This window comes from Agelaius phoeniceus (assembly GCF_051311805.1).
Source record: "Agelaius phoeniceus isolate bAgePho1 chromosome W unlocalized genomic scaffold, bAgePho1.hap1 SUPER_W_unloc_1, whole genome shotgun sequence".
In the NCBI taxonomy this organism is placed as follows: Eukaryota; Metazoa; Chordata; class Aves; order Passeriformes; family Icteridae; genus Agelaius; species Agelaius phoeniceus.
In genome coordinates this window covers 10,361,417-10,389,001 of record NW_027509866.1, presented here as the reverse complement: position 1 = coordinate 10,389,001, position 27,585 = coordinate 10,361,417, and the positions used below count along the sequence as shown (strand labels likewise).

The window sequence follows — 27,585 nt, the reverse complement described above, 5'->3', positions numbered from 1 at the left end:
CCCAAAAATCCCACGGGAACCCCAAAAAACCCCAAAAATCCCAAAAAAACCCAAAAATCCTAAAAAACCCCAAAACCTTGAGGAGACCCCAAAAATCCCCAGGAGACCCCAAAATTCCACGAGGAGACCCCAAAAATCCCCAAAAAACCCCAAAAATCTCGAGGAGAACCCAAAAGTCCCACGGGAACCCCAAAAAAACCCAAAAATCCGTGAGGAGACCCCAAAAAACCTTGAGGAGACCCCAAAAATCCCTAAAAACCCCCAAAAATCCCCAAAAAACCCAAAAATGCTGAGGAGACCCCAAAAATCCTGAGGAGACCCCAAAAATCCCATGGGAACCCCAAAAACCGCAAAATCCAGGAGGAGACCCCAAAAATCCCAAAAAACCCCAAAAATCTCCAAAAATCCCCAAAAAACCCCCAAAAACCCCAAAAATCTCGAGGAGACCCCAAAAAACCCCCGGGAACCCCAAAAACCTCCAGGAGACCCCAAAAAACCCCAAATCCGTGAGGAGACCCCAAAACTCCCCAGGAGAACCCAAAAGTCCTGAGGAGACCCCAAAAATCCCAAAAAACCCCAAAAAAGCCCCCAAAAATCCCCCGGGAACCCCAAAAAAACCCAAAATCCGTGAGGAGACCCCAAAAAACCTTGAGGAGACCCCAAAAACCCCAAAAATCCCCAGGAGACCCCAAAAACCTGCAGGAGACCCCAAAAATCCCAAAAACCCCCGAAAATATCGAGGAGACCCCAAAAAACCTTGAGGAGACCCCAAAAATCCCAAAAACCCCCAAAAATCCCCAGGAGACCCCAAAAATCCCACAGGAGACCCCAAAAAACCCAAAATCCGTGAGGAGACCCCAAAATTCCACAAGGAGACCCCAAAAATCCCAAAAAACCCCAAAAATATCGAGGAGAACCCAAAAATCCCCAGGAGACCCCAAAAATCCCCCAAAAACCCGAAAAAATCTCGAGGAGAACCCAAAAATCCCAAAAAACCCCAAAAAACCTTGAGGAGACCCCAAAAGTCCCATGGGAACCCCAAAAAACACCAAAATCCAAGAGGAGACCCCAAAAATCCCGAGGAGACCCCAAAAAGCCCCAAAAAATCCCAAAAAATCTCCAGGAGACCCCAAAAAACCCCAGGAGAACCAAAAAATCCCCAAAAAACCCCAAAAACCTTGAGGAGACCCCAAAAATCCCAAAAAACCCTAAAAATATTGAGGAGACCCCAAAAATGCTGAGGAGACCCCAAAAATCCCACGGGAACCCCAAAAAAAACCCAAAATCCGTGAGGAGACCCCAAAAAACCTTAAAGGAGACCCCAAAAATCCCCGGGAAACCCCAAAAATCCCCAAAAATCCCAAAAAATCCCCAAAAATCCCCAAAAAACCCCAAAAATCCCCCGGGAACCCCAAGAAAACCCCAAAATCCAGGAGGAGACCCCAAAATTCCACCAGGAGACCCCAAAAATGAGGAGAAGAACCCAAAACCTTGAGGAGACCCCAAAAATCCCAAAAAACCCCCAAAATCTCGAGGAAAACCCAAAAATCCTGAGGAGACCCCAAAAATTCCACGGGAACCCCAAAAAACCCCAAAATCCGTGAGGAGACCCCAAAAAACCTCGAGGAGACCCCAAAATGGGGGGAGTAAAGGGAAACCCCAAAAAGACCCAAAACCCCACGAGAAGAACCCAAAATTCCACGAGGAGACCCCAAAAATCGGGAGAGGAACCCAAAAAACACCAAGGAAACGCCAAAAGTCGCCAGGAGAACCCAAAAAAACCCAAAATCCAGGAGGAGACCCCAAAAATCCCAAAAACCCCAAAAATCCGAGGAGACCCCAAAAATCCCACGGGAACCCCAAAAAACCCAAATCCAGGAGGAGACCCCAAAAAACCTTGAAGAGACCCCAAAAATCCCAAAAAACCCCAAAAATCCCCAAAAATTCCCAAAAAACCCCAAAAATCTCCAGGAGACCCCAAAAATCCTGAGGAGAACCCCAAAAAAACCCCAAATCCGTGAGGAGACCCCAAAAATCCCAAAAAACCCCAAAAATCTCGAGGAGACCCCATAAATCCCACGGGAACCCCAAAAAACCCCAAAAAACCTTGAGGAGACCCCAAAAATCCCAAAAACCCCAAAAATCCCCAGGAGACCCCAAAAAACCCCAAAAATCCCCAGGAGACCCCAAAAACCCCCAAAATCAGTGAGGAGACCCCAAAAATCCCAAAAAACCCCAAAAATCTTGAGGAGACCCCAAAAATCCCTCGGGAACCCCAAAAAACCCCAAAATCCGTGAGGAGACCCCAAAAATCCCCAGGAGACCCCAAAAATCCCAAAAAAACCCCAAAAATCCTGAGGAGACCCCAAAAATCCCCAGGAGAACCCGAAAATCCCACAGGAACCCCAAAAACCCCAAAATCCGTGAGGAGACCCCAAAACCTCAAGGAGAGACCCCAAAATGGGGGGAGTAAAGGGAAACCCCAAAAAGACCCAAAACCCCATGAGAAGAACCCAAAAATCCACGAGGAGACCCCAAAAATCGGGAGAGGAACCCAAAAAACCCCAAGGAAACCCCAAAAGTCGCCAGGAGAACCCAAAAAAACCCAAAATCCAGGAGGAGACCCCAAAAATTCCCAGGAAAACCCCAAAAATCCCACGGGAACCCCAAAAAACCCCAAAATTCCGTGAGGAGACCCCAAAAATCCCGAAAACCCCCAAAATTCCCAAAAAACCCCAACAATCCCCAGGAGACCCCAAAAATCCCATGGGACCCCCAAAAACCCCCAAAATCCAGGAGGAGACCCCAAAAAACCTTGAGGAGACCCCAAAAAATCCCAAAAAACCCCAAAAATCCCAAAAAAACCCAAAAATCCCAAAATCAGTGAGGAGACCCCAAAAATCCCCAAAAACCCCAAAAATGCTAAGGAGACCCCAAAAATCCTGAGAAAAACCCCAAAATCCCATGAGAACCCCAAAAAACCCCAAAAATCCCAAAAACCCCCAAAACTCCTTAGGAGAACCCAAAAATCCCACGGGAACCCCCAAAAAAAATCCAAAACCTTGAGGAGACCCCAAAAATCCCCAGGAGACCCCAAAAGTCCTGAGGAGACCCCAAATTCCCCCGGGAACCCCAAAAAACCCCAAAATCCAGGAGGAGACCCCAAAATTCCACCAGGAGACCCCAAAAATGAGGAGAAGAACCCAAAACCTTGAGGAGACCCCAAAAATCCCAAAAAACCCCCAAAATCTCGAGGAAAACCCAAAAATGCTGAGGAGAACCTAAAAATCCCACGGGAACCCCAAAAAACCCCAAAATCCAGGAGGAGACCCCAAAAAACCTTGAGGAGACCCCAAAAATCCCAAGAAAACCCCAAAAATCCCCAAAAATCTTGAGGAGAAACCAAAAATCCTGAGGAGACCCCAAAAATCCCCCGGGAACCCCAAAAAAAACCCAAAATCCGTGAGGAGACCCCCAAAAACCTTAAAGGAGACCCCAAAAATCCCCGGGAAACCCCAAAAAGCCCCAAAATTCGTGAGGAGACCCCAAAAAACCTTGAGGAGACCCCAAAAATCTCCAGGAGAACCCAAAAATCCCACGGGAACCCCAAAAATCCCACGGGAACCCCAAAAATCCCACGGGAACCCCAAAAACCCCAAAATCCATCAGGAGACCCCAAAAATCCACAAGGAGAACCCAAAAATCCCAAAAAACCCCAAAAATCCTGAGGAGACCCCAAAAATCCCATGGGACCCCCAAAAAACCCCAAATCCGTGAGGAGACCCAAAAAACCCCAAAAATCTCCAGGAGACCCCAAAAATCCCACGGGAACCCCAAAAACCTCCAGGACACCCCAAAAAAACCCCAAATCTGTGAGGAGACCCCAAAAATCCCAAAAAACCCCAAAAATCCCCAGGAGACCCCAAAAACCTGCAGGAGACCCCAAAAATCCCAAAAAACCCAAAAATCCCAAAATCCAAGAGGAGACCCCAAAAATCCCAAAAAACCCCCAAAAAAAACCCAAATCCAGGAGGAGACCCCAAAAAACCTTGAGGAGACCCCAAAAATCCCAAAAAACCCCAAAAATATCGAGGAGACCCCAAAATTCCACCAGGAGACCCCAAAAATCCCCAGGGGACCCCAAAAATCCCACAGGAACCCCCAAAAAAATCCCAAAAATCCAGGAGGAGACCCCAAAAAACCTTGAGGAGACCCCAAAAATCCCAAAAACCCCAAAAATCCCCAGGAGACCCCAAAAACCTGCAGGAGACCCCAAAAATCCGAAAAAACCCCAAAAATCTTGAGGAGACCCCAAATTCCCACGGGAACCCCAAAAAAAACCCAAAATCTTGGAGGAGACCCCAAAAACCCCGAGGAGAGACCCCAAAATTCCCAAAAACCCCCAAAAATGTCGAGGAGACCCCAAAAAACCTTGAGGAGACCCCAAAAATCCCAAAAAACCCCAAAAATGCTGAGGAGACCCCAAAATTCCACCAGGAGACCCCAAAAATCCCAAAAAAACCCCAAAAATCCCCAGGAGAACCCAAAAATCCCAGGGGAACCCCAAAAAACCCCAAAATCCGAGAGGAGACCCCAAAAATCCCAAAAAAACCCCAAAATCCCCCAAAACCCCTAAAAATCCTGAGGAGACCCCAAAAATCCCATGGGAACCCCCAAAAAACCCAAAAGTCCTGAGGAGACCCCAGAAAACCTTGAGGAGACCCAAAAAATCCCAAAAAACCCCAAAAATCTCGAGGAGAACCCAAAAATCCCCAGGAGAACCCAAAATTCCACCAGGAGACCCCAAAAATCCTGAGGAGACCCCCAAATTCCACGAGGAGACCCCAAAAATCCCACGGGAACCCCAAAAAAAACCCAAAATCCGTGAGGAGACCCCAAAAATCCCCAGGAGACCCCAAAAATCCCCAAAAATCCGTGAGGAGACCCCAAAACTCCCCAGGAGAACCCAAAAGTCCTGAGGAGACCCCAAAAATCCCAAAAAACCACAAAAACCTCGAGGAGACCCCAAACATCCCACGGGAACCCCAAAAGCCCCAAAAAAGCTTGAGGAGACCCCAAAAATCCCAAAAAACCCCAAAAATCTCCAGGAGACCCCAAAAATCCCATGGGACCCCCAAAAACCCCCAAAATCCAGGAGAAGACCCCAAAAATCCTTGAGGAGACCCCAAAAATCCCAAAAAACCCCAAAAATGCTGAGGAGACCCCAAAAACCTGCAGGAGACCCCAAAAATCCCAAAAAACCCCAAAAATCTCGAGGAGACCCCAAAATTCCACGAGGAGACCCCAAAAATCCCATGGGAACCCCCAAAAAAACCCAAAATCCGTGAGGAGACCCCAAAAATCCCAAAAAACCCAAAAAAACCCCCCAAATCCAGGAGGAGACCCCAAAAAACCTTGAGGAGAACCCATAAACCCCAAGGAGACCCCACAGAACCTCGAGGAGACCCCATCAAACCCCACCAGGAGACCCCAAAAACCCATGGGGAACCCCAAGGAGATCCCATCAAACCTCGAGAAGGTCCCACAGAACCTCGAGGAGACCCCAGAAATGGCTCCTGGTGACCTCCTAAAACCACGAGAAGATCCCAAAACCCCCAGGAGGTCCCACAGAACCTTGAGGAGACCCCAAAAAGCCCCAGAAGGTCCCAGAAAGCCCCAGGAGGTCCCAGAAAGGCCCAGGAGATGCCACCAAAGGCCCTGGAGATGCCACCAAAGGCCCAGGAGATGCCACCAAAGGCCCCGGAGATGCCAGAAAGGCCCAGGAGATGCCACCAAAGGCCCCGGAGATGCCACCAAAGGCCCCGGAGATGCCACCAAAGGCCCCGGAGATGCCACCAAAGGCCCAGGAGCCCCATGGAGACCCCATCAAACCTCGAGGAGATCCCAGAGCCAACCCTGGTGCCACCCTCAGTGATGTCACCCCCGCCTCGGTGTCACCTCCTCATTGTCACTGACCCTGGTGTCACCTCCTCAGTGTCACCTTCTCCTCATTGTCACCAACCTTGGTGCCACCTTCTCATTGTCACCAACCCTGGTGTCAGCTCCTCATTGTCACCGACCCTGGTGTCACCTCCTCAGTGTCACCCTGCCCTTGGTGCCACCTTCTCATTGTCACCCTGACCTCAGTGTCACCTCCTCATTGTCACTTCCTCCTTGGTGTCACCTCCTCATTGTCACCAACCCTGGTCCCACCTTCTCATTGTCACCAACCCTGGTGTCATCTTCTCATTGTCACCCTGCCCTCGGTGTCACCTCAGGGCCACCGACCCTGGTGCCACCCTCACCTTGGTGCCACCTTCTCATTGTCACCAACCTCAGTGCCACTCTCACCTTTGTGTCACCTTCTCATTGTCACCGACCCTGGTGTCATCTCCTCCTTCGTGCCACCTTCTCCTTGGTGCCACCTTCGCCTCGATGGCACCGTCACCTTTGTGTCACCTCATTGTCACCAACCCTGGTGCCACCCTCACCTTGGTGCCACCATGTCCTCACTGCCACCTTCACTGGTGTCACCTGCACCTCAGTGTCACCAACTTTGGTGTCCCCTCATGGCTGCCACCCCCTCTTTGGTGTCACCCTCACCTTGGTGCCACCCTCACCGATGTCACCTCCTCCTTGGGGCCACCCTGACCTTGGTGCCACCTTCGCCTCAGTGTCACCGACTTTGGTGTCACCGTCTCCTTGCTGTCACCCTCCCCTCGGTGTCACCTCCTCCTTGTCACCAACCCTGGTGTCACCTCCTCCTTGGTGCCACCCTCACCTCAGTGTCACCTTCATCAGTGCCACCCTCACCGATGTCACCCTCACCGATGTCACCTCCTCCTTGGTGCCACCCCCTCCTCAGTGTCACGTTCCTTGGTGTCACCTTGGTCTTGGTGCCACCTTCACCAGTGCCACCCTGACCTTGGTGCCACCTTCTCATTGTCACCAACCCTGGTGCCACCCTCACCCTGGTGCCACCATGTCCTCAGTGCCACCTTCACTGGTGTCACCTGCACCTCAGTGTCACCTCCTCCTTGGTGCCACCCTCACCTCGGTGCCACCTTCTCCTCAGCGTCACCAACCCTGGTGTCACTTCCTCCTTGGTGCCACCATGTCCTCAGTGTCACCTTGGTCTTGGTGTCACCTTCACCAGTGCCACCCTCACCTTGGTGCCACCCTCACCGATGTCACCTCCTCCTTGGTGCCACCTTCTCCTCAGTGTCACGTTCCTTGTTGTCACCTTGACCTTGGTGCCACCTTCTCATTGTCACCAACCCTGGTGCCACCCTGACCTTGGTGTCACCTCCTCCTTGCTGTCACCCTCACCTTTGTGCCACCTTCTCAGTGTCACCGACTTTGGTGCCACCCACACCTCAGTGTCACCTTCACCTTGGTGCCACCTCCTCATTGTCACCAACCCTGGTGCCACCCTCACCTCGGTGTCACCTCCTCAGTGTCACCAACCCCGGTGTCACCCTGGCTGGTGCCACCCTCACCTTGGTGCCACCTCGGTGTCCCCAACCCTGGTGCCACCCTCACCTCAGTGTCACCCTCAGTGCCACCCCCTCTCTGTCCCCCCCTCGGTGTCCCCGTGTCCCCTCCCCCCCCATCCCGGAATGTCCCCAAGTGTCGCAAGAGCCGGCCCCGCCCCCCCCCCCGTGACGTCACCGCGGTGTCGCAACTCCCGCTTCCGCTTTTCCCGCCAAAAACGGGGACACGGGGGGGGAGGGGACGGGGGGGGAGGGGGACAGGGAGGGGGAGGGGACACAGGGACAGGGATGGGGACACAGGGACAGGGACGGGGACACAGGGACAGGGATGGGGACACAGGGACAGGGACACAGGGACAGGGACAGGGACACAGGGATGGGGACACAGGGACAGGGATGGGGACACGGGGATGGGGACAGGGATGGGGACAGGGATGGGGACAGGGAGGGGACACAGGGACAAGGACAGGGATGGGGACACAGGGACAGGGATGGGGACACAGGGACAGGGATGGGGACACAGGGATGGGGACACAGGGACAGGGAGGGGGCACAGGGATGGGGACAGGGACAGGGATGGGGACACAGGGACGGGGACGGGGACACAGGGATGGGGACACAGGGATGGGGACACAGGGACAGGGATGGGGACACAGGGATGAGGACACAGGGATGGGGGGACAAGGACAGTGACAGGGACAGGGAGGGGACAGGGACAGGGAGGTGACAAGGATGGGACAGGGACAGGGACACAGGGACAGGGATGGGGACAGGGATGGGGACAGTGACAGGGACAGGGACACAGGGACAGGGATGGGGACAGGGATGGGGACAGTGACAGGGACAGGGACACAGGGACAGGGACAGGAAGGCGACAGTGACAGGGACAGGGACACAGGGACAGGGACACAGGGACAGGGAGGGGACAGTGATAGGGACAGCGAGGGGACAGGGACAGGAAGGCGACAGTGATAGGGACAGGGACACAGGGACAGGGACACAGGGACAGGGAGGTGACAAGGATGGGACAGTGACAGGGAGGGGACAGGGGCTGGACAGGGACAGGGGACAGGGACACAGGAATGGAGGGGACAGGGACAGGGACAGGGACAGCGAGGGGACAGAGGCACAGGGATGGGGGGGACAGGGACAGGGACAGGGACAGGGAGGGGACAGGGACAGGGTCAGGGAGGGGACAGCCATGGGGACAGGGAGGGGACAGTGGCACAGGAATGGGGGGGACAAGGATGGGGAGGGGACAGGGACAGGGACATGGTGGGGACAGGGATAGGCAAGGGACAGTGACAGGGAGGGGACAGTGACAGGGACAGGATGGGGACACTGATAGGGAGAGGGACAGGGACATGGAGGGGACAGAGAGGGGACAGGAATGGGGACAGGGACAGGGAGGGGACAGCGATGGGAAGGGGACAGTGACAGGGACAGGAAGGGGACACTGATAGGGACAGGCAGGGATAAGGAGGGACAGTGAGGGGACAGGGATGGAAGGGACACAAGGGGACAGGGACAGGGACAGGGAGGGGACAGGGACAGCGACAGGGACAGGGAGGGGACAGCGATAGGGACAGGGAGGGGACAGGGACAGTGACAGGGACAGGGAGGGGACAGGGACAGGGCCGGGGATGGCGCCACTTTGGGGACAGGGGGGGGACAGAGAGAGGGAGGGGACAGGGACAGGGACAGGGACAGTGACAGGGACAGGGAGGGGACAGGGACAGGGAGGGGACGGGGACAGGCAAGGGACAGTGACAGGGACAGGGACAGGGACAGGGACGGGGGTTGGACAGGGACAGGGAGGGGACAGCGATGGGGACAGGGAGGGGACAGGGACAGGGATGGGACAGGGATGGAGGGGACATGAGGGGACAGTGACAGGGACACTGAGGGGACAGGGATGGGGAGGGGACAGGGACAGGGACAGTGACAGGGAGGGGACAGGGACAGGGACAGGGAGGGGACAGGGACAGTGACAGGGACAGGGATGGAGGGGACACGAGGGGACAGTGACCGGGACAGGGACAGGGAGGGGATGGCACCGCTTTGGGGACAGGGAGGGGACAGTGACAGGGACAGGGACAGGGACAGGGAGGGGACAGCGATGGGGACAGGGAGGGGACAGGGACAGGGAGGGGACAGTGGCACAGGGATGGGGACAGGGAGGGGACAGTGACACACGAATGGGGGGGACAGGGAGGGGACAGGGACAGGAAAGGGGATGGCGCCACTCTGGGGACAGGGGGGGGACAGGGAGGGGACAGTGCCAGGGAGGGGACAGTGACAAGGAGGGGACAGGGACAGTGACAGTGCCAGGGAGGGGACAAGGAGGGGACAAGGAGGGGACAAGGAGGGGACAGCGCCAGTGCCAGGTAGGGGACAGTGACAGGGACAGGGACAAGGAGGGGACAGTGCCAGGGAGGGGACAGTGACAAGGAGGGGACAGTGACAGTGCCAGTGACAGTGGCAGGGCCATGGCGCAGCCGAGCTTCCTCCCTCTCCTGGGTGAGCCTCCTCCTCCTCTTCCTCCTCCTCCTCCTCCTCCTCCTCCTCAGCCTGGCCCCGATTTTCCCCTTTTTCCCCCCATTTCCCTGCCCTTCATCCCCGCTCCTCCTCCTCTTCCTCCTCTTCCTCAATTTTCCCCAATTTTCCCCAATTTTCCCCTTTTTCCCCCCATTTCCCTGCCCTTCATCCCCGCTCCTCCTCCTCCTCCTCCTCTTCCTCAATTTTCCCAATTTTTCCCCAATTTTCCCCTTTTCCCCCCCAATTCCTGGGCTCCTCCTCTTCCTCTTTTCTCCTCTTCCTCCTTTCCCCGCCGTGACTTTCTGGCCCCGTTTCCTCAGCCTTCATCCCAGCCCTTCCTCTTCCTCCTCCACCCCAAATTTGCCCCAAATTTCCCCAAATTTTCCCCAAATTTTCCCCAATTTGCCCTAAATTTTCCCCAATTTCCCCCAAATTTTCCCCAATTTTCCCCTCCATTTTCCTGCCCTTCATCCCAACCCCTCCTCCTCTTCCTCCTCTTCCTCCTCCACCCCAAATTTGCCCAAATTTTCCCCAAATTTTCCCCAATTTTCCCCAAATTTTCCCCCTCATTTCCCAGCCTTCATCCCAACCCCTCCTCTTCCCCCTCCGCCCCAAATTTGCCCAAATTTGCCCAAATTTTCCCAAATTTTCCCCCATTTTCCTGCCCTTCATCCCAGCCCCTCCTCTTCCTCCTCCACCCCAAATTTTCCCCAATTTCCCCCAAATTTTCCCCAATTTTCCCCAATTTTTCCCCCTCATTTCCCAGCCTTCATCCCCACCCCTCCTCTTCCTCCTCCACCCCAATTTTTCCCCAATTTTCCCAAAATTTTCCCCAATTTTCCCCCTCATTTCCCAGCCTTCATCCCAACCCCTCCTCTTCCTCCTCCCACCCCAAATTTGCCCAAAATTTTCCCCAAATTTTCCCAAAATTTTCCCCCATTTTCCTGCCCTTCATCCCAACCCCTCCTCTTCCTCCTCCACCCCAATTTTTCCCCAATTTTCCCCAAATTTTTCCCAAATTTCCCCCAATTTTCCCCAATTTTCTCCCTCATTTCCCTCCCCTTCATCCCAACCCCTCCTCCTCTTCCTCCTCTTCCTCCTCCGCCCCAAATTTGCCCAATTTTCCCCAAATTTTCCCCAAATTTTCCCCCATTTTCCTGCCCTTCATCCCAACCCCTCCTCCTCTTCCTCCTCCACCCCAAATTTGCCCAAATTTGCCCAAATTTTTCCCAAATTTCCCCCAATTTTTCCCCTCATTTCCCGCCCTTCATCCCAGCCCCTCCTCCTCTTCCTCCTCCACCCCAAATTTTCCCCAAATTTGCCCCAAATTTGCCCAAATTTTTCCCAATTTTTCCCAATTTTCCCTCATTTCCTGCCCTTCATCCCAACCCCTCCTCTTCCTCCTCCACCCCAAATTTTCCCCAATTTTCCCCAAATTTTCCCCAATTTTCCCCAATTTTCCCCCTCATTTCCCAGCCTTCATCCCCACTCCTCCTCTTCCTCCTCTCTCCCATTTTTCCCAATTTTTCCCTTTTTTCTCTCATTTTTGTGCCCATTTTCCCCCTGCTCTTCCTCCTCTTCCTCCTCCTCCTCCCTCCCCAATTTCCTCAAATTTTCCCCAAATTTTCCCCAATTTTCCTGCCCTTCATCCCAACCCCTCCTCTTCCTCCTCCACCTCAAATTTCCCCAATTTTCCCCAAATTTTCCCCAAATTTTCCCCAAATTTTCCCCCAAATTTTCCCCCTCATTTCCCAGCCTTCATCCCCACTCCTCCTCTTCCTCCTCTCTCCCATTTTTTCCCAATTTTTCCCTTTTTTCTCTCATTTTGTGCCCATTTCCCCCCCTGCTCTTCCTCCTCCTTCTCCTCTTCCTCCTCCCTCCCTATTTCCCCAATTTTTCCCTTTTTTCCCCCATTTTCCTGCCCTTCATCCCAACCCCTCCTCTTCCTCCTCCACCCCAAATTTTCCCCAAATTTTCCCCAATTTTTCCCCAATTTTCCCCCTCATTTCCGTGCCTTCATCCCCACCCCTCCTCTTCCTCCTCTCTCCCATTTTTTCCCAATTTTTCCCTTTTTTCTCTCATTTTTGTGCCCATTTCCCCCCTGCTCTTCCTCCTCTTCCTCCTCCTCCTCCCTCCCCAATTTTCCCAAATTTTCCCCAAATTTTTCCCCCATTTTCCTGCCCTTCATCCCAACCCCTCCTCTTCCTCCTCCACCCCAAATTTTCCCCAATTTTCCCCAAATTTTCCCCAAATTTTCCCCAAATTTTCCCCAATTTTCCCCCCCATTTTCATGCCCTTCATCCCAACCCCTCCTCTTCCTCCTCCACCCCAAATTTGCCCAAATTTTCCCCAAATTTTCCCCAATTTTCCCCCTAATTTCCTGCCCTTCATCCCAATCCCTCCTCTTCCTCCCCCGCCCCAAATTTGCCCAAATTTGCCCAAATTTTCCCCAATTTTCCCCCATTTCCGTGCCCTTCATCCCCACTCCTCCTCTTCCTCCTGCCCCCCAAATTTTCCCAAATTTTCCCCCAATTTTTCCCCCATTTTCCTGCCCTTCATCCCAACCCCTCCTCTTCCTCCTCCACCCCAAATTTGCCCAAATTTTCCCCAAATTTTCCCCAAATTTTCCCCAATTTTCCCCCTCATTTCCCAGCCTTCATCCCAACCCCTCCTCTTCCTCCTCCACCCCAAATTTGCCCAAATTTTCCCCAATTTTCCCCAAATTTTCCCCAATTTTCCCCCTCATTTCCCGCCCTTCATCCCCACCCCTCCTCTTCCTCCTCTCTCCCATTTTTCCCAATTTTTCCCTTTTTTCTCTCATTTTTGTGCCCATTTCCCCCCCTGCTCTTCCTCCTCTCCCTCCTCCTCCTCCCTCCCCAATTTTCCCAATTTTCCCCAAATTTTCCCCAATTTTCCCCCTCATTTCTGTGCCCTTCATCCCAACCCCTCCTCTTCCTCCTCCACCCCAAATTTGCCCAAATTTTCCCCAATTTTCCCCCTCATTTCCCGCCCTTCATCCCAACCCCTCCTCTTCCTCCTCCACCCCAAATTTTCCCAAATTTGCCCAAATTTTCCCCAAATTTTCCCAAATTTTCCCCAATTTTCCTGCCCTTCATCCCAACCCCTCCTCTTCCTCCTCCACCCCAAATTTGCCCAAATTTGCCCCAAATTTTCCCAAAATTTCCCCCCATTTTCCTGCCCTTCATCCCAACCCCTCCTCTTCCTCCTCCGCCCCAAATTTGCCCAAATTTTCCCCAATTTTCCCCAAATTTCCCCTCCATTTTCCTGCCCTTCATCCCAACCCCTCCTCCTCTTCCTCCTCTTCCTCCTCCACCCCAAATTTGCCCAAATTTTCCCCCATTTTCCCCAAATTTTCCCCAAATTTTCCCCCTCATTTCCCAGCCTTCAACCCAACCCCTCCTCTTCCTCCTCCACCCCAAATTTGCCCAAATTTGCCCAAATTTTCCCCAAATTTTCCCCAAATTTTCCCCCTCATTCCCGTGCCCTTCATCCCAACCCCTCCTCCTCTTCCTCCTCTTCCTCCTCCCTCCCCAATTTTCCCCAATTTTCCCCAATTTTTCCCTTTTTGCCCCCATTTCCATGCCCTTCATCCCCACTCCTCCTCTTCCTCCTCCCACCCCAAATTTGCCCAAATTTTTCCCAAATTTCCCCCAATTTTCCCCAATTTTCCCCTCCATTTTCCTGCCCTTCATCCCAACCCCTCCTCCTCTTCCTCCTCTTCCTCCTCCACCCCAAATTTGCCCAAATTTGCCCAAATTTTTCCCAAATTTCCCCCAATTTTCCCCTCATTTCCCAGCCTTCATCCCAATCCCTCCTCTTCCTCCTCCACCCCAAATTTTCCCCAAATTTGCCCAAATTTTGCCCAAATTTCCCCCAAATTTTCCCCAATTTCCCCCCTCATTTCCCAGCCCTTCATCCCAACTCCTCCTCTTCCTCCTCCACCCCAAATTTTTCCCAAATTTGCCCAAATTTTCCCCAATTTTCCCCCAAATTTCCCCCAATTTTCCCCCTCATTTCCCAGCCTTCATCCCCACTCCTCCTCCTCTTCCTCCTCTCTCCCATTTTTTCCCAATTTTTCCCTTTTTTCTCTCATTTTTGTGCCCATTTTCCCCCAGCTCTTCCTCCTCTTCCTCCTCCTCCTCCCTCCCCAATTTTCCCCAATTTTTCCCCAATTTTCCCCAAATTTTCCCCAATTTTCCCCAATTTTCCCGCCCTTCATCCCAACCCCTCCTCTTCCTCCTCCTCCCCAAATTTTCCCCAATTTTCCCCAAATTTCCCCCAATTTTTCCCCCTCAATTCCGTGCCCTTCATCCCAACCCCTCCTCTTCCTCCTCCCTCCCCAATTTTCCCCAAATTTTCCCCAAATTTTCCCCAATTTTCCCCAAATTTTCCCAAATTTTCCCAAATTTTCCCCAAATTTTCCCCAATTTTCCCCCTCATTTCCTGCCCTTCATCCCAACCCCTCCTCCTCTTCCTCCTCTTTCTCCTCCACCCCAAATTTCCCAAATTTTCCCCAAATTTTCCCCAATTTTCCCCCTCATTTCCCAGCCTTCATCCCCACCCCTCCTCTTCCTCCTCTCTCCCATTTTTCCCAATTTTTCCCTTTTTTCTCTCATTTTTGTGCCCATTTCCCCCCCTGCTCTTCCTCCTCTTCCTCCTCCTCCTCCACCCCAATTTTCCCAATTTTCCCCAAATTTTCCCAAAATTTTCCCCCATTTTCCTGCCCTTCATCCCAGCCCCTCCTCTTCCTCCTCCACCCCAAATTTGCCCAAATTTGCCCAAATTTTGCCAAAATTTCCCCCAAATTTTCCCCAATTTTCCCCCCATTTTCCTGCCCTTCATCCCCACTCCTCCTCTTCCTCCTCCGCCCCAAATTTTCCCAAATTTTCCCCAAATTTTCCCCAAATTTTCCCCAATTTTCCCCCCCATTTTCCTGCCCTTCATCCCCACTCCTCCTCTTCCTCCTCCACCCCAAATTTTCCCCAAATTTTCCCCAAATTTTCCCCAAATTTTCCCCAATTTTCCCCCTCATTTCCCAGCCTTCATCCCAACTCTTCCTCCTCCTCTTCCTCCTCCTCCTCCCTCCACAATTTTCCAAAATTTTTCCCCAAATTTTCCCCTCATTTCCTGCCCTTCATCCCAACCCCTCCTCTTCCTCCTCCCACCCCAAATTTGCCCAAATTTTCCCCAAATTTTCCCCAATTTTCCCCATTTTCCCCCATTTTTCCCCATTTCCCCATTTTCCCAATTTTCCCCATTTTTCCCAATTTTCCCAATTTTTCCCAATTTTTCCCCATTTTTTCCCATTTTTCCCCAAATTTTCCCCAAATTTTCCCCAAATTTTTCCCAATTTTCCCCCATTTTTTCCCATTTTCCCCATTTTCCCCATTTTTCCCCATTTTCCCCCAATTTTCCCCATTTTTTTCCCAAATTTTCCCCAATTTTTTCCCCATTTTTCCCCATTTTTCCCCATTTCCCCCATTTTCCCCCATTTTTCCCCATTTTTCCCAATTTTTCCCCATTTTCCCCATTTTTCCCCAATTTTTTTCCCTTTTTTTCCCAATTTTCCCCATTTTTCCCATTTTTTCCCATCTCTTTTTATTCCCTTTAATTTCCCAATAATTGAAATTATTAATTTCCATTAATTCCCCCAATTATTAATTAAAAATCATCATTAATTTCCTTCCCAGCCCAAATTTTCCCTTTTAAATTTATTTTAATTTTAATTTTAATTTTAATTTTAATTTTAATTTTAATTTTAATTTTAATTTTAATTTTTTCTTCTTTTTTTAATTTTCTTTTAAAAATAAAAATTTTAAAATAAAAATTTTATTTCAAAAATTTTAAATTTTAAAATTATTTTAAAATTAATTTTATTTCCAATTTTTTCTCTATTTTCCTTTCATTTCCCCTCATTTTTATTTAAATTATTTTAAATTTCCTTTATATTCCAAATTTTTAATGATTTTCCTTTTCTTTTTTATTTCCATTTAAAAAATGATCATTTTTTATTCCAAAATTATTTTTATTTTCAATTTTCTTCCTATTTTCCTTTACTTCATTTCCCCCTAATTATTAATTCATAAATAATTTTAATTTCCTTTTTTTCCCCAAATTTTCAATTTTCATTTTCATTTTAATTTTAATTTTAATTTCTTTTATTTTAATTTCCTCTCAAAATATTCCCTTTTTGTTTCCTTTTAAATTCAAATTATTTCCATTTTTCGTTTTTTAATTTTCTTTTATTCTTTAATTTTGCCCCTAATTATTAATTTTTTAAAAAATTTTAAATAATAAAAATATTTTTATTATTTAAATTATTTTTAATTATTATAATTTAATATAAAAAAATTATTTCCCTTCTATCCCAATTTTTCCTTTTCCCCTTAATTTTAAAATGTTTCAATTTAATTTTTTAATTTCATGTAAAAAATTTTTAATTTCCTTTTTTATTTTAAAATTAATTTTAATTCCATTTCAATTTTTCCATTCAATTCCTCTAATTATTAATTAAAAATAATTTTAAATTTCCTTTCCATCCCAATTTTCCCTTTTCCTTTTATTTTTAATTTTTAATTTTAATTTTAATTTTTAATTTTTATTTTTAATTTTGATTTTTAATTTTAATTTTTTAATTTTAATTTTTAATTTTTATTTTTAATTTTGAATTTTAGTTTTAATTTTTAATTTTAATTTTTAATTTTTATTTTTAATTTTATTTTTAAATTTTAATTTTTTATTTTTATTTTTAATTTTTGTTTTTAATTTTTATTTTTAATTTTTATTTATAATTTTTATTCTTAATTTAAATTTAATTTTTAATTTTTAATTTTTAATTTTTAATTTTATTTTTAATTTTAATTTTTAATTTTAATTTTAATTTTTAATTTTTATTTTTAATTTTCTTATAAAAAGAACTTTTCATTTCCTTCTTATTTTAAATTTCTTTTCTTTTCCATTTCCTTTCATTTCCCCCTCATTAATAATTAATAAAGAATTTTTATTTCATTTCTATCCCAATTTTTCTTTTTCCCTTTATTTTAATTTTTAAATGTTTCATTTTTTTCATTTTATTCCCTTTTTAAAATTTAAATTTTAATTTAATTTTTATTTCAAAATTATTTTTCATTTCCTTTTAATTTTCCTTTTCATTATTTCTGCCCCTAATTATTAATTAATAATAAATTATTTTAAATTATTATTATTATTATTATTATTATTATTATTATTATTATTATTATTTTTATTTTTATTTTTATTTTTATTTTTATTTTTATTTTTATTTTTATTATTTTTATTATTTTTATTTTTATTTTTATTTTTATTTTTATTTTTATTTTTATTTTTATTTTTATTTTAGTATTTTTATTAATTTTTTATTTTTATTTTTATTTTTATTTTTATTTTTATTTTTATTTTTACTTTTATTTTATTATTTTTTATTTTTATTTTTATTTTTATTATTTTTATTATTTTTATTTTTATTTTTATTATTTTTATTTTTATTTTTATTTTATTATTTTTATTATTTTTATTTTTATTTTTATTTTTATTTTTATTTTTTATTATTTTTATTTTCATTTTTATTTTTATTTTTATTTTTATTATTTTTATTATTTTTATTATTTTTATTTTTATTTTTATTTTTATTTTTATTTTTATTTTTATTTTTATTATTTTTATTTTTATTTTATTATTTTTATTATTTTTATTTTTATTTTCATTTTCATTTTTATTTTTATTTTTATTTTATTATTTTTATTATTTTTATTTTTATTTTTATTTTTATTTTTATTTTTATTATTTTTATTATTTTTATTTTTCTTATTTTTAATATTTTTATTTTTATTTTTATTTTTATTTTTATTTTATTATTTTTATTATTTTTATTATTATTATTTTTATTTTTATTTTTATTTTTATTTTTATTTTTATTTTTATTTTATTTTTATTATAAATAATAAATATTTCAAATAATTGAAATATTTTTAATATTTTTCTTCTCCTTTTAAAAAAATTTCAATATTTTAAAACATTTTTTTAATATTTTAATTCCATTTTTATTCTTAATTATTTTAATTTTTTCATTCCTTCCATTAATAATGAAAAATTTTATTTTAATTTTTAATTCCTTTCATTAATAATTAACAAATAATTTTAAATTTCCTTTTTATTCCCAATTTCCCTTCTCCATTTTTCCTCATTTTCCCCCCAATTTTCCTCCTTTTTTTTCCCAATTTTTCCCCATTTTTCCCATTTTTTTTCCCAAATTTCCCAATTTTTCCCAATTTTCTCATTTTTTAACCAATTTTCCTTTTTTTCCAGCCTCTCTCCCCATCCTTTTCCCGCTGGTGTCGCCCTCAGGTAACAAAAAATTCCAAAAAAAATCAAAATTTTGGGCAAATTTGGGAAATTTCTCTCAATTTTCTTCATTTTTGCGTCAAAAAATTCAAATTTTTGGGTCATTTTTGGGATTTTTTGGACAAATCTGAGCCCAACCCAAGCAGGGTCATGGTGGAACCAAATCCTACCAGAAAAATCAGAATTTTGGGGAAAAAAATCCAAATTTTGGGTAAAATTTGGGGAAAATTTTTCTCAATTTTCTTCATTTTTGCGTCAAAAAAATTCAAATTTTTGGACCAATTTTGGCCTTTTTTGACCCAATCCAAGCAGGGCCATGGTGGAGCCTCTTCCATCCAAAAATAATCAGAATTTTGGGGAAAAAAATCAAAATTTTGGGGAAAAAAATCAAAATTTTGGGAAAAATTTGGGAAATTTCTCTCAATTTTCTTCATTTTTGCGTCAAAAAAATTGGAATTTTTGGGTCATTTTTGGGCTTTTTTGGACAAATCTGAGCCCAACCCAAGCAGGGCCATGGTGGAGCCTCTTCCATCCAAAAAAAATCAGAATTTTGGGGAAAAAAATCAGAATTTTGGGAAAAATTGGGGAAATTTCTCTCAATTTTCTTCATTTTTGCGTCAAAAAATTCAAATTTTGGGGTCATTTTTGGGCTTTTTTGGACAAATTTGAGCCCAACTCAAGCAGGGCCATGGTGGAACCAAATCCTACCAGAAAATGTCAGAATTTTGGGGAAAAAAATCAAAATTTTGGGAAAATTTGGGAAATTTCTCTCAATTTTCTTCATTTTCACCTCCAAAAAATTCCAATTTTTGCACCAATTTTGGCCTTTTTTGACCCAACCCAAGCAGGGCCATGGTGGAACCAAATCCTACCAGAAAAATTCAGAATTTTGGGGAAAAAATCAGAATTTTGGGAAAAAAATCAGAATTTTGGGAAAAATTTGGGAAATTTCTCTCAATTTTCTTCATTTTCACCTCCAAAAAATTCAAATTTTTGCACCAATTTTGGCCTTTTTTGACCCAATTCAAGCAGGGCCATGGTGGAGCCTCTTCCATCCAAAAATAATCAGAATTTTGGGGAAAAAAATCAAAATTTTGGGAAAAATTTGGGAAATTTTTCTCAATTTTCTTCATTTTCACCTCAAAAAATTGGAATTTTTGGGTCATTTTTGGGATTTTTTGGACAAATCTGAGCCCAACCCAAGCAGGGCCATGGTGGAACCACTTCCAACTAAAAATAATCAGAATTTTGGGGAAAAAAATCAAAATTTTGGGAAAAAATCAGAATTTTGGGGAAAAATTTGGGAAATTTTTCTCAATTTTCTTCATTTTCACCTCCAAAAAAATTCAAATTTTTGGACCAATTTTGGCTTTTTTTGACCCAATCCAAGCAGGGCCATGGTGGAGCCTCCTCCATCCAAAAATAATCAGAATTTTGGGGAAAAAAATCAGAATTTTAGGAAAAAAATCCAAATTTTGGGAAAAAATTGGGAAATTTCTCTCAATTTTCTTCATTTTCACCTCCAAAAATTCAAATTTTTGGACCATTTTTGGCCTTTTTTGACCCAATCCAAGCAGGGCCATGGTGGAGCCTCTTCCATCCAAAAATAATCAGAATTTTGGGGATAAAAATCAGAATTTTGGGGAAAAAATCAAAATTTTGGGCAAATTTTGGGGCATTTTTCTCAATTTTCTTCATTTTCACCTCAAAAAAATTCAAATTTTTGCACCAATTTTGGCCTTTTTTGATCCAATCCAAGCAGGGCCATGGTGGAGCCTCTTCCATCCAAAAATAATCAGAATTTTGGGGAAAAAAATCAAAATTTTGGGAAAATTTGGGGAAATTTCTCTCAATTTTCTTCATTTTTGCGTCAAAAAATTGGAATTTTTGGGTCATTTTTGGGCTTTTTTGGACAAATTTGAGCCCAATCCAAGCAGAGCCATGGTGGAACCAAATCCCACCAGAAAAATCAGAATTTTGGGGAAAAAAATCAGAATTTTGGGAAAAATTTGGGACATTTTTCTCAATTTTCTTCATTTTCACCTCCAAAAAATTCAAATTTTTGGACCAATTTTGGCCTTTTTTGACCCAATCTAAGCAGGGCCATGGTGGAACCTCTTCCATCCAAAAATAATCAGAATTTTGGGGAAAATTATCAGAATTTTGGGAAAAATTTGGGAAATTTCTCTCAATTTTCTTCATTTTCACCTCAAAAAATTCAAATTTTTGGGTCATTTTTGGCCTTTTTTGACCCAACCCAAGCAGGGTCATGGTGGAACCAAATCCTACCAGAAAAATCAGAATTTTGGGGAAAAAAAAATCAAAATTTTGGGAAAATTTGGGAAATTTCTCTCAATTTTCTCCATTTTCACCTCCAAAAAATTCAAATTTTTGCACCAATTTTGGCCTTTTTTGACCCAATCCAAGCAGGGCCGTGGTGGAGCCTCTTCCAACTAAAAAATAATCAGAATTTTGGGGAAAAAAATCAAAATTTTGGGGAAAAAAATGAAAATTTTGGGAAAATTTGGGGAAATTTCTCTCAATTTTCTTCATTTTCAGCTCCAAAAAATTGGAATTTTTGGGTCATTTTTGGGATTTTTTGGACAAATTTGAGCCCAACCCAAGCAGGGCCATGGTGGAACCAAATCCTACCAGAAAAATCAGAATTTTGGGGAAAAAAATCAAAATTTTGGGCAAATTTGGGAAATTTTTCTCAATTTTCTTCATTTTTGCGTCAAACAAATTCAAATTTTTGGACCAATTTTGGCCTTTTTTGACCCAATCCAAGCAGGGCCATGGTGGAACCTCCTCCATCCAAAAAATAATCAGAATTTTGGGGAAAAAAATCAGAATTTTGGGGAAAAAAATCAGAATTTTGGGAAAAATTTTGGGATGTTTCTCTCAATTTTCTTCATTTTAACCTCAAAAAATTCAAATTTTTGGGTCATTTTTGGGCCTTTTTTGACCCAATCCAAGCAGGGTCATGGTGGAGCCTCTTTGATCCAAAAATAATCAGAATTTTGGGGAAAAAAATCAAAATTTTGGGAAAAATTTGGGAAATTTCTCTCAATTTTCTTCATTTTTGCGTCAAAAAATTGGAATTTTTGGGTCATTTTTGGGCTTTTTTGGACAAATTTGAGCCCAACCCAAGCAGGGCCATGGTGGAACCAAATCCTACCAGAAAATGTCAGAATTTTGGGGAAAAAAATCAAAATTTTGGGAAAATTTTGGGAAATTTCTGTCAATTTTCTCCATTTTCACCTCCAAAAAATTCAAATTTTTGCACCAATTTTGGGCTTTTTGGACCCAACCCAAGCCGGGTCATGGTGGAGCCTCTTCCATCCAAAAAAAATCAGAATTTTGGGGAAAAAAATCAGAATTTTGGGAAAAAAATCAAAATTTTGGGAAAAATTTGGGACATTTCTCTCAATTTTCTTCATTTTCACCTCAAAAATTCAAATTTTTGGGTCATTTTTGGCCTTTTTTGACCCAACCCAAGCAGGGCCATGGTGGAGCCTCTTCCATCCAAAAATAATCAGAATTTTGGGGAAAAAAATCAAAATTTTGGGAAAAAAATCAGAATTTTGGGAAAAATTTGGGACGTTTCTCTCAATTTTCTTCATTTTCACCTTGAAAAAATTGGAATTTTTGGGTCATTTTTGGCCTTTTTTGGGCAAATCTGAGCCCAACTCAAGCAGGGCCATGGTGGAACCAAATCCTACCAGAAAAATCAAAATTTTGGGGAAAAAATCAAAATTTGGGGAAAAAATTTGGGGAAATTTCTCTCAATTTTCTTCATTTTCACCTCCAAAAAATTCAAATTTTTGGACCAATTTTGGCTTTTTTTGACCCAACCCAAGCAGGGTCATGGTGCAACCAAATCCTACCAGAAAAATCAGAATTTTGGGGAAAAAAATCAGAATTTTGGGAAAAATTTGGGACATTTTTCTCAATTTTCTTCATTTTCACCTCAAAAAAATTCAAATTTTTGGGTCATTTTTGGCCTTTTTTGACCCAACCCAAGCAGGGCCATGGTGGAGCCTCTTCCATCCAAAAATAATCAGAATTTTGGGGAAAAAAATCAAAATTTTGGGAAAAAAATCAGAATTTTGGGAAAAATTTGGGACGTTTCTCTCAATTTTCTTCATTTTCACCTTGAAAAAATTGGAATTTTTGGGTCATTTTTGGCCTTTTTTGGGCAAATCTGAGCCCAACTCAAGCAGGGCCATGGTGGAACCAAATCCTACCAGAAAAATCAAAATTTTGGGGAAAAAATCAAAATTTGGGGAAAAAATTTGGGGAAATTTCTCTCAATTTTCTTCATTTTCACCTCCAAAAAATTCAAATTTTTGGACCAATTTTGGCTTTTTTTGACCCAACCCAAGCAGGGTCATGGTGCAACCAAATCCTACCAGAAAAATCAGAATTTTGGGGAAAAAAATCAGAATTTTGGGAAAAATTTGGGACATTTTTCTCAATTTTCTTCATTTTCACCTCAAAAAAATTCAAATTTTTGGGTCATTTTTGGCCTTTTTTGACCCAACCCAAGCAGGGCCATGGTGGAGCCTCTTCCATCCAAAAATAATCAGAATTTTGGGGAAAAAAATCAGAATTTTGGGAAAAATTTGGGAAATTTCTCTCAATTTTCTTCATTTTCACCTCAAAAAATTGGAATTTTTGGGTCATTTTTGGGCTTTTTTGGGCAAACCTGAGCCCAACCCCAATCAGGGCCATGGTGGAACCTCCTCCATCCAAAAATAATCAGAATTTTGGGGAAAAAAATCAGAATTTTGGGAAAAAATTTGGGACATTTCTCTGAATTTTCTTCATTTTCACCTCCAAAAAATTCAAATTTTTGGACCAATTTTGGCCTTTTTTGACCCAATCCAAGCAGGGCCATGGTGGAACCTCTTCCATCCAAAAATAATCAGAATTTTGGGGAAAAAAATCAGAATTTTGGGAAAAATTGGGGACATTTCTCTCAATTTTCTGCATTTTTGCATCAAAAAAAATTCAAATTTTTGGGAATTTTTGGCCTTTTTTGACCCAATCCAAGCAGGGTCATGGTGGAACCAAATCCTACCAGAAAAATCAGAATTTTGGGGAAAAAATCAGAATTTTGGGGAAAAAAATCAAAATTTTGGGAAAAATTTGGGAAATTTCTCTCAATTTTCTTCATTTTTGCGTCAAAAAATTTGAATTTTTGGGTCAATTTTGGCCTTTTTTGACCCAATCCAAGCAGGGCCATGGTGGAGCCTCTTCCATCCAAAAATAATCAGAATTTTGGGGAAAAAAATCCAAATTTTGGGAAAAAATCAAAATTTTGGGCAAAATTTGGGGAAATTTCTCTCAATTTTCTTCATTTTCACCTCAAAAAAATTCAAATTTTTGGACCAATTTTGGCCTTTTTTGACCCAACCCAAGCAGGGCCATGGTGGAGCCTCTTCCATCCAAAAATAATCAGAATTTTGGGGAAAAAAATCAGAATTTTGGGGAAAAAAATCAAAATTTTGGGAAAAAATTTTGGGACATTTCTCTCAATTTTCTCCATTTTCACCTCCAAAAAATTCAAATTTTTGCACCAATTTTGGCCTTTTTTGACCCAATCCAAGCAGGGCCATGGTGGAACCAAATCCTACCAGAAATATCAGAATTTTGGGAAAAAAATCAGAATTTTGGGGAAAAAATCAGAATTTTGGGAAAAATTTGGGAAATTTCTCTCAATTTTCTTCATTTTCACCTCAAAAAAATTCAAATTTTTGGGTCATTTTTGGGTCTTTTGGAGCCAACTCAAGTCCAACCCAAGCAGGGCCATGCTGGGACCTCTTCCAACCAAAAAAAAAATCAGAATTTTGGGAAAAAAAAAAAGAAATTGGGATTTTGGGAACTATAGGGAGGTTCTTCTCCATCTTCTCCATCTTCTCCATCTCCTCCATCTTCTCCATCTTCTCCATCTCCTCCATCTTCTCCTTCTTGTCCATCTTCTTCATCCTTTCCATCTTCTCCATCTCCATCTCCTCCATCTTCTCCATGTTTTCAATCTTCTCCTTCTTCTCCTTCTCCATCTCCTCCACCTTCTCCACCTTCTCTGTCTTCTCAATTTCCTCCATCTTCTCCATCTCCTCCATCTTCTCCATCTCCTCCACCTTCTCCATCTTCTCCTTCTTCTCCTTCTCCATCTTCTCCATCTTTTCCATCTTCTCCATCCTCTCCTTCTTCTCCTTCTTCTCCATCTTCTCCATCTTCTCAATTTCCTCCATCTTCTCCGTCTTTTCTCCATCTCCTCCATCTCCTCCATCTTTTCCATCTTCTCCTTCTTCTCCATTTCCTCCATCTTCTCCATCTTCTCCATCTTCTCCTTCTTGTCCATGTTCTCCATCCTTTCCATCTTCTCGGTCTTCCCCATCTTCTCAATTTCCTCCATCTTCTCCATCTTCTCCATCTTTTCCATGTTTTCAATCTTCTCCATCTTCTCCTTCTCCATCTCCTCCATCTTCTCCATTTTCTCCATCTTCTCCTTCTTCTCCTTCTCCATCTTCTCCATGTTTTCCATCTTCTCCATCTTTTTAATCTTCTCCATCTCCTCCATCTCCTCCATCTTCTCCATCTTCCCCATCTTTTCCATCTTTTCTCTGTCTTCTTCATCTTCTCCTTCTTCTCCATCTTTTCCATCTTCTCCATGTTTTTAATGTTCTCCATCTTCCCCATTTTCTCCATCTTCTCCATCTCCTCCATCTCCTCCTTCTTCTCCATCTCCATCTCCTCCATCTTCTCCATCTTTTCCATGTTTTCAATATTCTCCATCTTCTCCTTCTCCTCCATCTCCTCCATTTTCTCCATCTTCTCCATCTTTTCCATCTTCTCCATCTTCTCCATGTTTTTAATGTTCGCCATCTTCCCCATTTTCTCCATCTTCTCCTTCTCCATCTTTTCTCCATCTCCTCCATCTTCTCCATGTTTGCCATCTTCTCCATCTCCTCCATCTTCTTCTTCTTCATCTCCATCTCCTCCATCTTCTCCATCTCCTCCATCTTCTCCATCTCCTCCATCTTCTCCATCTTCTCCGTCTTCTCCATTTCCTCCATCTTCTCCATCTTCTTCATCTTCTCCTTCTGCATCTTCTCCGTCTCGTCCATCTTCTCCATCTCCTCCATCTCCTCCTTCTTCTCCATCTCCTCCATCTCCTCCATCTTCTACTTGTCCATCTTCTCCATCTCCATCTCCTCCATCTCCTCCATCTCCATCTCCTCCATCTTCTCCATCTTCTCCTTCTTGTCCATCTTCTTCATCCTTTCCATCTTCTCTGTCTTCTCCATCTCCTCCATCTCCTCCATCTTTTCCATGTTTTCAATCTTCTCCATCTCCTCCATCTCCATCTCCTCCATCTCCTCCATCTCCTCCACCTTCTCCACCTTCTCCATCTTCTCTGTCTTCTCAATTTCCTCCATCTTCTCCTTCTTCTCCATTTTCTCCATCTCCTCCATCTCCTCCGTCTTCTTCTTCTCCATTTCCTCCATCTTCTCCATCTTCTCCATCTTCTCTTTCTTGTCCATGTTCTCCATCCTTTCCATCTTCTCGGTCTTCCCCATCTTCTCAATTTCCTCCATCTTCTCCATCCTTTCCATCTTCTCCATCTCCTCCATCTTCTTCTTCTTCATCTCCATCTCCTCCTTCTTTTCCATCTTCTCCATCTTCTCCTTCTTCTCCTTCCTTTCCATCTTCTCCATCTTTTTAATCTTCTCCATCTTCTCCATCTTCTTCGTCTTCATCTTCATCTTCTCCTTCTTCTCAATCTTCTCCATCTTCTCCATTTCCTCCATCTTATCCATCTCCATCTCCTCCATCTTCTCTGTATTCTCCGTCTTCTCCATCTTTTCTCCATCTCCTCCATGTTTTCAATCTTCTCCACCTTTTCTCCTTCTTCTCCATCCTCTCCATCTTCTCCGTCTTCTCCATTTTCTCCATTCTTCTCTGTCTTCTACATCTTTTCAATCTCCTCCATCTTCTCCATCGTCTCCATCCCCTCCATCTTCTCCATCTTCTCAATTTCCTCCATCTTCTCCATCTTTTCTCCATCTTCTCCATCTTCTCCATCTTCTCCTTCTTCTCCTTCTTCTCCTTCTCCATCTCCTCCATCTCCTCCATCTCCTCCATCGTTTCCATCTTCTCCATTTCCTCCATCTATTCCTTCTTCTCCATCCTCTCCATCTTCTCCATCTTCTCCTTCTTCTCCTTCTCCATCTTCTCCATCTTCATCTTCTCCATCTTCTCAATTTCCTCCATCTTCCCCATCTCCTCCATCTTCTCCTTCTCCTCCATCTCCTCCATTTTCTCAATCTTCTCCTTCTCCATCTTCTCCATCTTCTCCATCTCCTCCATCTTCTCCATCTCCTCCATCTTCTCCACCTTTTAAATCTTTTCCATCTTCTCCATCTTCTCCATGTTTTTAATGTTCTCCATCTTCTCCATTCATCTCCATCTTCTCCATGTTTTCAATCTTCTCCTTCTTCTCCATCTCCATCTCCTCCATCTCCTCCATCTCCTCCATCTTCTCCATCTTCTCCTTCTTCTCCTTCTCCATGTTTTCCATCTTCTCCATCTTTTTAATCTTCTCCATCTTCTCCATCTTCTCCATCTCCTCCATCTTCTCCATCTCCTCCATCTCTTCCATCTTCTCCTTCTTCTCCTTCTCCATCTCCTCGATGCTTTCAATCTTCATCTTCACCATCTTCTCCATCTTCTCAATTTTCTCCATTCTTCTCCATCTTTTCCATCTTTTCTCCTTCTTCTCCTTCTCCATCTCCTCCATCTTTTAAATCTTTTCCATCTTCTCCATCTTCTCCATGTTTTTAATGTTCTCCATCTTCTCCATTTCCTCCATCTTCTCCTTCTTCTCCATCTCCATCTCCTCCATCTCCTCCATCTTCTCCATCTCCTCCATCTCCTCCATCTTCTCCATCTCCTCCATCTTCTCCATCTCCTCCATCTTCTCCATCTCCTCCATCTCCTCCATCTTCTCCATCTTCTCCGTCTCCTCCATCTCCTCCATTTTCTCAGTCTTCTCCTTCTCCATCTTCTCCATTTCCTCCATCTCCTCCATCTCCTCCATCTTCTCCATCTCCTCCATCTTCTCCATCTCCTCCATCTTTTAAATCTTTTCCATCTTCTCCAT

The 27,585-nt window shown here is 43.6% G+C and overlaps 1 protein-coding gene across 1 annotated transcript in view; it reads left to right on the top strand.

The window, feature by feature from the left end:
• The first annotated feature begins 9,884 nt into the window (after positions 1–9,884).
• Positions 9,885–27,585, top strand: part of LOC129134435 (uncharacterized) — a 52,570-nt gene continuing 34,869 nt past the window's right edge. Inside the window, exons 1-2 of the mRNA XM_077172786.1 lie at positions 9,885–10,013; positions 18,378–18,416. Coding sequence (XP_077028901.1) covers positions 9,983–10,013; positions 18,378–18,416 — 70 coding nt within the window. The 5' untranslated portion in view covers positions 9,885–9,982. The remainder of the gene's footprint in view (positions 10,014–18,377; positions 18,417–27,585) is intronic.